The sequence below is a fragment of the Ziziphus jujuba genome, chromosome 10, assembly GCF_031755915.1.
Source record: "Ziziphus jujuba cultivar Dongzao chromosome 10, ASM3175591v1".
In the NCBI taxonomy this organism is placed as follows: Eukaryota; Viridiplantae; Streptophyta; class Magnoliopsida; order Rosales; family Rhamnaceae; genus Ziziphus; species Ziziphus jujuba.
Window position 1 is genome coordinate 28,318,784 of NC_083388.1, and position 11,712 is coordinate 28,330,495.

The following is an 11,712-nucleotide window of genomic DNA, read 5'->3' on the forward strand; positions in this document are numbered from 1 at the left end:
GCAAACTGAATAAAAATTAACACATATTAAACAAATAATGCTCATCTAAATTTGCATCCAAATATATATAAATGAGATAAACTTATACAGATTTAAAACATAGCTGTAGCTTTCTAACCTAACCTGCTAAATGTATTATCTATATATATACATATATATATATATATATATATATATATATGCTCGTAGCTAGGATATACCAATGGAAAAACCACTATTTCCTTTTACAAGAAGTCTAGTATTTAAATCTTTACAAAAGAAGAAAAAAAAATTATGTCCCATTTAATAACAAGATTATTTTTTATTTTTTTAAATTATGTATACTTTATTTATTTTAGTGATTTGTTAATTTTAGTAATTATAATTTGCTGACGTATTAATTAATGACAAATATTAAATAAATAAAAAAATTAAAACTAAAAATCAATACAATTTTATGTTATGTTTTATTTTTCGTTAAATTTTTTTTATTATTTAAAATGTTTAACTACCATCAACTAATATTAACAAACCATTAAAATAAATAAATTATATATAATTTTAAAAAATAAAAATACAAAATAAAAAAATGAACTTGTTTATAAACGGGCTAGTATTCAAATTCTTCACATTCACAATAAAAACAAACAATTTATATCATTAAATATCCTTTTATTTTTCACGTGCAAAAAACCGCCAGATTATTTTCCGATTAAATTCCAATAATACTATGTCGTTTCCATCATTGTCTTTCTCATGCGCAAAATATGTCAATGAGAAAGGAGAGTTGTGTTCATATTCTCTCCTGTCCTCTATATGAAGAAAGCCTAGTCTAAACATATCTATCTATATATATATATATATCCTCTATGTATACAGAATCCTTGTAGAATCACCGTCGACTACATTAATCATTAAAAAAAAAAAAAAAAAAAAAAGGCAGAAAAATCAAAATGATGAATCCTCAAGTAGCCAAACAGACCAATCCCTACCAAACTCTGCTCCTACTGCCAAAGCCATTAGTCCATGGCAGCTGTAGCTGGAATGGTTCATTAATTACAGTCCCGGCGGGTGCAAAATCCTCCTCCTTCCCCAGAAAACAAAGTAGAAGAGTTGGCGTCAGCCCTAGCACCATAAAAGCTAGCGCTGTTGTGACTCCTATCTCTTACACCCAAAAGACCGTCAACGTTAAAGCTATCCTGACCGTACAACGTACGTTGGGAGGTTTTTTGTCAAACATTGGCTTTGAGGGAGTACTCGATGATTTTACAGATCTGCTCAGCGGATCTTTGCTCCTTGAGCTTGTTAGTGCTGAGCTTGATCCAAGTAAGTAATAAAATTGAACCCACGAACGGTCGCGAGTTAATTTAGTTAAGTATTATAAATTAATGGTTTTTTTAACGATCAATTTTTAAAACATATGATTTTAATCTTTCACTTCTTTTATTTTTTTGAGTTATGATAAAATGTGATATATATATATATATACATATATAAATTCATAATTTTACTTGGTTTGAAATGGAAACCTTTTTCTTTCTTGTTTATTTATTTATTTATTTATGCCCTTCTGGCAACAGCAAATAGATATTAGCCACAATAACTAATTTTAGATACAAAGGTTATTGTTGCTAGAAGTGTGGCTAAAAATTTTTATGTACAACTTTTAACCCAACAAATTATCATTAAAAGTTTTAGTCATGGGGTTATCAGTTACAACTTAAACTTTTAACTATTACTTTTGCTCCGGCTAATATTTTGTTTTTCGTAGTCAAGTATATTGAATGAGCTCCAAATCTGATGTTTTTTCATATCCTTACTGAAATAACTAGAGTTTCAATTTTAATTTTTTTTCGGACAATTGGAGTTAATTATATATTTTCAGTTTTTTTTATTTTTTTTAAACCTATGATATTTAATTAATTAAATAGAATTAATTTTTTATTAAGTCCTATTTGACATAGTTTTTATTTTTATTTCTCTCAAAGTGCTTTATGAGGAAGCTAATGTTTATTTGCTTTAATTATAAGTTTTTCTGAAAACATGGGACACTTTAAAAAAATTATTTAAATATTCGCAGAAGTAATTTTAAGCTTCAAAAGTTATTTTTATCTTATAATACTATGCTAAACAAGGCTTAAGTCCAACATGTATATATATATATATATACACACACACACACATCAAACAACAAATTAATTAAAGAAAAAATCCTCATCTATATTATGATTCTTCTACCTCACTTTTTGTCTTAAATGAAGTTAGAGAAAAAGAGGTAGAGAAGCATAGATAACAAATCAGAAGCAGCAAGATTTCTGGACATAAATTGATGTTACAGCAAATATAAAGCTTGAATGAACCTAGTCATAAATATTTTTCTCCAAAAAAAAAAACAAAAAAACAGGAATCTAGTCATGAATATTGGTCCCCAAGTCCCAAAAATTATGTGTATGCCAGAAAATGAAGTTTCTGAGAGTAAGCGACATTCTTGGACCATGGTGGGTATGATCCCGCAAAAACAAATTCTCAATCAACATTAAAGGTCGCAAATATTTGCTATTTAATTATATCTATATGATGATAATTATGCATTTTATTTATTTATTTATTTTTGGAAAAGAAACTGGACAAGAGAAGAGTAGGATTAAGGGACACGCGCACAAAACCGACTGCGGTTGTAAGTTGGAGTTCGTGACGTACGAAACAAGCTTTAAAATTCCAGCAGATTTCGGAAGGGTTGGTGCAGTTGTAGTAGAGAACGAGCACCACAAGGAGATGCTTCTCAAAGATATCGTGTTGGATGGCTTCCCTGAAGGTCCCGTCAATCTCAGCTGCAACTCTTGGCTGCACTCTAAATGCGACGACCCTCGTAGTAGGGTCTTTTTTACCAACAAGGTCTGCCTTTTTTTGCCTTTCCTTTATTTATTTCCTAATTAATTAGGATACATATATATATATATATATATATTATATATATTAAACAATAAAATGTAATTAATAATGTTAATTATGATCAGGAGAGAATATTGAGAGAGAGCATTGAGAGAGAGTGATAGTTCAATAACATAGGCTGAAAATGAACTTCCTTTCATTCTAGCCACACGTAATATATAAATATTATAAATTAAACATAAAAATAATTTTTCCTATTTTTAACTCCTACAGTTTATTACCCCTCAGTTTAGTAGTGTTGTAGTTAATAGGAGGTGGTGTTCGATTAAAACTTATTATTAGTTATATAATTAAAGAAGAAAATAATGTCGATTTTCTTATATAAAGTAATATTAATTTTGGTTTCAGAACCAAAGTTGGATTAGTTATAAAAAGAAATAATAATAGTAATAATGATAATATTGAATTTGGAGGGAGCAGTCGTACTTGCCATCAGAGACACCAAGTGGATTAAGGAGACTGAGAGAAGAAGAGCTGGTAATATTGAGAGGGAATGGGAAAGGAGAGCGAAAGAAGTTTGAGAGGATATATGATTATGATGTATACAACGATCTTGGTGATCCTGATAGGAATGCCGATCTCAAAAGACCTATCCTTGGTGGCAAAGACCATCCCTATCCAAGACGCTGTAGGACTGGCCGACGACATTGCGCAACTGGTACATACTAGTACTAGTCGATAATTGCTATTATTATTTTTAATAATTGAAGCACTGATATATATATATATATGGATTCTTTTATAAATTGAGAAGATTATTTTAGCAATTAATTTACCACCCCATTTGATTTATTAATTTATAAATTAATAATGATGGAATTAATTAATAAATAAATACAAAAATTACATACGTGCAGATCGATTTTCGGAGTCGAAGAGTAATGATCGTTATTATGTGCCACGGGATGAAGCATTCTCGGAAGCAAAGGAGATAACATTTACAGCAAAGAAGTTGTATTCAGCACTGCATTCATTGGTGCCTAGATTGGAGGCTTTAAATGACAAGGACCTTGAATTCCCATACTTCACAGCCATTGATTCCCTGTTTGACGAAGGCGTTAATCTGCCTCCTGTTAAGGGAGATAGCTGTCTCAAGAATATCCTCCCTTGGCTAATCAAGGCTATAGAAGACAGCGATGACATTTTGCAATTCGAAACCCCTGAGACCATGGACAGGGACAAGTTCTTTTGGTTACGGGATGCCGAATTTGCCAGGCAAACTCTCGCCGGTCTCAATCCTTGCTCCATCCAGTTAGTCACCGTACGCATAATAATTCTTTGATTAAGTTTAATTAATTTGGTGGTGGTTTTTAGTTATCATTATTATTATAATTATTATAAATTGCATGCAGCAAAAACTAATTAATTAATTAATCAATTGCAGAAATGGCGATTGAAGAGTGAATTGGACCAAGAGATCTACGGCTGTCCTGAATCAGCAATGACTACTGAAATGATAGAGAAAGAGATCGGAGGCTTTGTGACCGTTAAAGAGGTAATTAATTATGTCAACATTATTGATCCAATTCATAATTTGTTCAATACTAGTAATTGGAACACTATATATTTATTTGTTAATAAAATATATGTGTATATATATATATATATATTTATATATACATGATTAAATTATCATGCAGGCAATAAAGCAAAAGAAGCTATTTATATTGGATTACCATGATCTGCTATTACCATATGTGAGCAAAGTAAGAAAGCTCAAAGGCACAACACTGTACGGATCTCGGACTCTGTTTTTCCTAGACCCAGATGACACATTGAGGCCCCTGGCCATCGAGCTCACTCGCCCTAAAATTGGGGAAAAGCCTCAGTGGAGGCAAGTTTTCACACCCAGTTCGCAGGCCACAGACAGCTGGGAATGGAGACTTGCCAAAGCACATGTCCTCGCCCATGATTCTGGTTATCACCAACTCGTTAGTCACTGGTTTGTACCTATACCTCCCTCTAACCTCTATTTCAAATTCATCCTAATTACTTAATTAATTATTCTTGAAAATTAAATGTCATGATGATGATGATCATCTCCTCCTGCTCCTGGGGTGCAGGCTAAGGACACATTGCGTCACAGAGCCCTACATAATTGCCACCAATCGGCAACTCAGCGTGATGCACCCAATCTATAGACTTTTGCACCCCCATTTCAGATACACGATGGAGATTAATGCTCTTGCTCGCTCAAGTCTAATCAACGCCGATGGCGTTATCGAAGCCTCATTCTCCCCTGGCAAATACGCCATGGAGCTCAGCTCTGTTGCCTATGACAAGCAGTGGCGGTTCGATCTCCAAGCCTTGCCAGCTGACCTTATTAGCAGGTAAATTAAATTATGGTTATTATTATTATTATTTTTAATAAATTAAAATCATAAATTTTTTTTAATTAAATTAATTTGAGAATATTAATAATTATTTAGTTAATATTAACTAACAGGGGAATGGCTGTGGAAGACCCAACTGCTCCACACGGTCTAAAGCTGACAATTGAAGACTACCCTTTTGCCAACGACGGTCTGGTCCTATGGGATTCCATCAAACAATGGGTCTCCGACTACGTCAACCACTACTACTCCGACGCCGCCCAAATCCAGTCTGACGAAGAGCTTCAAGCATGGTGGACGGAAATTGTAACGGTGGGTCACGCGGACAAGAAGGGCGAGCCGTGGTGGCCGGAGCTGAACACCCCTCAGGACCTGATAGACATCATCACCATCATCGTTTGGGTGGCGTCGGGTCACCACGCGGCCGTGAACTTCGGACAGTACCTATACGCAGGGTATTTCCCAAATAGGCCGACGATTGCGAGGACCAACGTGCCAACAGAGGATCACACGGAGGAATCGTGGAACGAGTTCTTGAAGAGACCCGAAGGAGCTCTTCTGAAGTGCTTCCCGTCGCAGGTTCAAGCGACGACAGTGATGGTGACTTTGGATATATTATCCTATCATTCGCCCGATGAGGAGTATCTTGGGAAGAAGTCTGAGGCTGCTTGGGATGAAGATCCTGTCATAAAGGCCGCCTTCGAACGCTTCAGTGGTCGGTTGATGTTGTTAGAAGGGATTATTGACGGTAGGAATGCTGACGCGAAGCATTTCAAGAACAGAACCGGAGCTGGTGTTGTTCCTTATGAGCTTTTGAAGCCCTTTTCTGAGGATGGAGTCACTGGCAAAGGCGTTCCCTATAGCATCTCCATTTGAAATTATTTCTTTCAAATTCTATATTGCTCTCCGCTTCTGCACCCTTAATTTCTCTTGTTCACTTTCACCCTACTACTTTGTTCTCATCTAATAAAATACTCAATTTTCTACCTACAATTGCGCTATTGATTTTTTTTTTTTTTTTTTTTCTGGTAAGGCTCGACCCAGCTCATAGGGATGTTGGTGTCTCTTTCCATCAGACTATCACATGGCCTCATAATTGCGTTATTGTTAAGCATTAATTAATGCTTCATTATTATAAAATATAATATATATATATATATAGTTATAAAATAAAAAAATAATTACCACTTCATTTAATGGTTAAGCATTTCTTTTGTTTTGTTTTGTTTTGTTTTGTTTTGTTTTTTTTTAAAGAAAACCTCCAAGTTTTATATAAAAAACGCCTTCTTTCTATTTATTGCTGTCTTAAAAAATATAATCAAAGTTATCTCCAAGACATACAAAAATTTACGGATAACAGACAGAATGTAGATATATCTCTGTTTTATATATAATCAAACAAAATTAAAGCCCCACTTTTGATTTCATACTATATATAACAATGATTAAAATGTCTTGCAATATACATTTAAAAGTTTCTTGATGCTTTCAAAAAAAAAAAAAAAAGGTTTTAATTTTTTAACATCTCCGAGTTAATTATATTTACCTTACACCCTCAACTTAAAAATTTATCAACATAACTTTATTTCTTAAGTTTCAACTGAAAGTTTAAATAAATGGCAAATTAAATTGGTACAATAAAAAGATTAATGAAAGTGAGATGCTATAAACGTACAATTGCATTTTTTTCCTCTTTTTTTTTTTTTTTTTTTGTATAAAACAAATGTAGGATTACAAGTTTTTTTTGCTATATACTGGCAGGACTAATTAATTAAGAATAAATACCTTTTTAAAATAAAAATGAAAAAGAACAATTTCTGTCTTTCTGTTAATTATTTAACATAGTTCCCTTGCAAGACATGCAACCACACTTTTTAATAGCAAAAGATAATTATCTTTTTTTTTTTTTTCTTGGTAAAAATAAAGTTTTATCTTTTCTCATTGTAGGAACAGCCTAATGAATATCATATGTTAGGCCTTGAATTCCAAACTTCTAATAAGACAAAAGTTTTATATGCTAGGAGTGGGCGGGTGCGAAATAATTTTTTAAAAGTAAATAAAATTTATTAAACGAAATTATATTAATTAATATATGCAATCTTATATGCACATCCAATATAAAATATTTATTATTTATTATATGTTAAATGAAGACTAAACAAAATATTTTGATTTTTGATTTTTTTATCATTTACAATAGTTTTTTTATTTTATCCTACTGTCTTGAACCCATAATTCTCTCATTCAAACCTCTCAAATGTAGGTGTGTATAACTTCACTAATTAAGTCAATTTTATTTGTCAAAATATTTTGATGTCTGATAGTGATAGATTAACCAAAACACCCAAAACAGAAAACATAAAACATTAATTGAATTTTATTTTTAAAAGAAATTGAGTTATCAATTTGACTTTTCTAACTAAAAAAATTACATTTGGATAGGTTTTGTTTCCGGATATTCATTTTCATCAAAGAATATTAAAAAATATTATTTATCACCATCAATAAATATATCAGTTAATAATTTAAATAGTTATTATTAAAATATTTATTTTTAAAATTTTAATATAGAAAATAATAAAATTAAATAATATAAATTCTCCTCGATAATCTTAAAAATCTACACATTTTCCATTTAGTATATAATTATGGTATTCTTAAAAAACAAATTATACAATTATGGAATAACCGTATAAAAGTATATTAGTATCAAAATTTTCATTAAAAACATACTATATTATCTTTTTATTTTTATTTTTAAAACATCATACTATATTATCTTTATAAAAAAAATGATATTATATAGACCAAAAGAATAATTAAATTATTAGATAATATTCATATCCTATTTTCTGAACCAGATATCGTTTTTAAAGATATCTAAATAAAAACTAAAATAAAATTAAAATTTTTTTGGGGCCATGGGCCCTTTTAGGCCATAACCTAACTCAGTTACGCCGTGTTTATAAGCCTATATAATTGGAAACATTTTGGATACATTTAGAAATTAACAGCTGCCTGTAATAGACCTGATGTTATTCCACTTTCAGTAAAAGGTGCCTATATAATTGGAAACATTTTGGATACATTTAGAAATTAAAAGGTGCCTGTAATAGACCTGATATTATTCCACTTTCAGTATATGTATGAATAAAGTCGAAATTTTCAAACCGAGGGAATTACTTTAGTACATGTATACTTTTATATCTCTATTATTAAATTTATTAAACTTTTACAAAATCCGTCCAAAAAAATAGCATGTGCTACTTATATGACAAGTTAATTGCAATTTTCAATTTTTTATTCTATTTCTGTAATTGTTTGAGAGTAAAATAATTAATATTGCCCAATGTCCCAATTATGTTTGAAAATTTTAAATTATAAAATCTTATAAATCAAATATATCAAAATACAATTGGGCTTAGTTTGGCATGACTATAGCTTTTAAAATATTCAACTTTAGCTGTATTTTGGTTGTATGATTCAAAGTCCGTATTTTATAACTAAAAAGTACCTTATTTGTTATCGTTTATTTACTTATAGTATAATTTTATTATTATTATCATATGTAACACAAATATATATTTGGCAAAAATTTTCTTTTCATGACAAAAAACAAAAAAATATACACACATAGATATATATATATATATATATATATATATATATTATAAATGAAAAAAGTAAAAAGAAAAGAGGAAAAATGTTAATTCATACGTTTGCTTGTGATCCATCAATAGCAACAAAAAAAAAAAAAAAAAAAAGGAAGAGTATTTTTTAATATGAATCCATTGGCATTGATAAATTCAGTAGATTTATTACAAAAAATAGAATACCAATAAATTTAGGATAAAAATGATATTAATTTTTAAATAAAGATTAAAATTGATACTTTAATTGTAGATATTTAAATAAGCTAAAATTAGTATCTTAAAAGTTAGTTTTTTAATGCTTCTAAAAATAACTGTTAAAAAATATAAACTCTTGTAAAATCAGAATTTTTAAATTTTATCAAATGTTTAAAGTGGTTTTGAATTTTACAATAATAAGTTTTTTTGAGCTTTAAAACCAGTCCCAAACGAGTTTTAATACCAAAGAGAAACAAAAGACAAAAATCAGAAGTGTCGCCAAGTGTTTGATTATATGCATTTTCCAAATGGAAACAAAGGATAAGGTTTTGTTCTTATATCCTATATTAGGTCCCACATAATTCACAGAATCAATCAATTTCTTAACCTTGTAGCTTGGTGAAATTGAATAGATATATATTTTTAATTAATTACTTAAGCACCTCTGTTTTCAAGTGTTCTTGTCATACATCATGATCATCTACTTTTCTTTCACTTGTGCCTAATCTTATCGTCCTCATTTTTTTTTTTGTTTTTATGAATCATTTTATCGTCTTCAAATCCATTGATAATCATCACGAAAATTTCAATAAAAAATCTAAAGTTTACCATGTCAAACTTTCCTCAAGAGAGAAGGAAAAAAAAATAAAAAAATATTCAATATTTCAGTTTCAATTGGTCAGATTTTTCTTCCAGAATTTTCAGTACGTCTATACTGTTTTGATTACTTGTAAAGTCATGTTATTATGAAATTTCAACGGTTCAATGGCATTTGCAGTTTCCTTATTTAATATATTGGATTTCATTTTGATATATATATACATACTTATGCAAAGATGGATTTTAAGATTAAATAATTAACATTGAAAACGAGATGTAAAAAATTAATAATAAAACACATGCATTCATTTATTTTCGTCCGATTGTTTATCTATAAAATTGAAATTTAAAACAGATTAATAATATATTTAAAGACTTTCAATCGAGATGATATATTGCACTGTTTCACATGTCCTCTAATAAACGTTCCATCACTTATGAGTGAGTTTAGCATATACAATTCTAAAAGATATAGTTTTTGTTTCAGCATATATACGTAGAATAATTTCAAATTCATTATAGAATGTCGACACTACATAATATAAAGTGCTACATATTATTTCAAAGGTTAAGTGGAACCGATTATTTAGCATATATATATGGGCTAACTAATTAAAACCGTGTGCCTTTTACCGAGTCAAATTACTCCTGGGCTGAAAAGCCTAAAATGAGATTACTCATGTACAATATGCAAAATTTCAAAGTTACCCCCAAAAAAAAAAAAAAAAAGTGGCTTAAATTAATTTTACAGACAATAAACAAATTTAATTATTATCTCCAGAAATATAAAAAAGTTTTAGCAAAATCAAATAGATATGTTACTGCAAATAAATTTAAAAAATATTTAGAAACACATATATGTATATAATTAGCAATATGTATATTCCTAAAACTTTAGATATTATTTTGAAATGAAAAGATAAATAATTAATAGTAATACTGAGAGACAAAATGGCTTAGAAATACTAACCAGTATCCACTGCTTTGTATGACATTGAAACAAAGGATGGGGCAAATTAAAAGCCAAAGTTTATTAAAAGGGAAAAGACAAGCGCCAGCTCAATCCAAGGGGGCAGGGTACTAGGTTCTAATTGTGCTGGCTGTTGAGAGGGCATTAAATGGCCAGCCCGAAATTTAGCGCAAGCGCACTAGGGTCTAGTTTTTAGGATACTAGGGGTCTAATTGTGCTGGTTCCTGAGAGGGTATTAAATGTTCAGCCCGAAATTTAGTGCAAGCACCACCTATGGGGGAAGGGTGCCAGGGTCTAATTGCGCTGGCTGTACTTATATTTAAGGTTTTAGATATCTAAATTTTTAAAGTTTTTTATATCAAAATTTTTTAAAAAAATTTTATAAAAATAAATTTTAAATAAAATAGATAAAATTTTATAATATCTATTAAAATTTTAAAAATTTTATTGAAATTTTTATGGAAATTTTAAAAATATTTATGAAATTTTTTAAAAAATTTTTATAAAAAATTTATAAATATTATTAATATTTAATAAATTATTTTATCAAATTAATTTTAATAATATATTTTTTTAATTTTTTAACTATTTTTTAAATATTTAATAATATAAATAAAATGAAGTCAATTAAATTAAATAATTTTAATATACTTTATTCAATAATAAAATATATATATAATTGCTATACATTTTGTATAAAATCAATTTATTAGAATTTTATAATTACAAGTTAATAATTAATTATATAATAATAACAAAATAACATAAAATAATAATATGAAAATATAAGATTATGTAGAATTGATATTGATAATATTTAAATTAATAACATCAAGAAAATAAAAAAAGAAGAAGATATAATATATTATTATACTAAATATTAAAGATAACTACATTTAATATAAGATTTTTATAGTCGACATATTAATAATTATATAAAAAGTTATCAAAGAGATACATATTTTAATAATTACTTTTTATATTTTACATTTCAAAATAAGAACGAGAGAGAGCAATAATTTTTAATTAT

At 28.9% G+C, this 11,712-nt stretch overlaps 1 protein-coding gene across 1 annotated transcript; it reads left to right on the forward strand.

Annotated features, from left to right (window-relative positions):
* The first annotated feature begins 879 nt into the window (after window positions 1-879).
* LOC107412655 (linoleate 13S-lipoxygenase 2-1, chloroplastic) lies at window positions 880-6,257 on the forward strand. The gene is made up of 8 exons (XM_048467940.2): window positions 880-1,305; window positions 2,600-2,874; window positions 3,352-3,589; window positions 3,789-4,192; window positions 4,316-4,426; window positions 4,572-4,873; window positions 4,995-5,261; window positions 5,378-6,257. The coding sequence occupies exons 1-8, from the start codon at window positions 933-935 to the stop codon at window positions 6,138-6,140; spliced, it is 2,733 nt and encodes a 910-aa protein (XP_048323897.2). The 5' UTR covers window positions 880-932; the 3' UTR covers window positions 6,141-6,257.
* Window positions 6,258-11,712: the final 5,455 nt, after the last annotated feature.

Excerpts from the sequence above, each read along its gene's own strand:
- LOC107412655 (XM_048467940.2), top strand. The coding sequence starts at position 933 with ATGATGAATCCTCAAGTAGCCAAACAGACCAATCCCTACCAAACTCTG. Across the intron at positions 4,193-4,315 it reads GCTCCATCCAGTTAGTCACC|AAATGGCGATTGAAGAGTGA; the intron begins GTACGCATAATA and ends AATCAATTGCAG. Across the intron at positions 4,874-4,994 it reads CACCAACTCGTTAGTCACTG|GCTAAGGACACATTGCGTCA; the intron begins GTTTGTACCTAT and ends CCTGGGGTGCAG.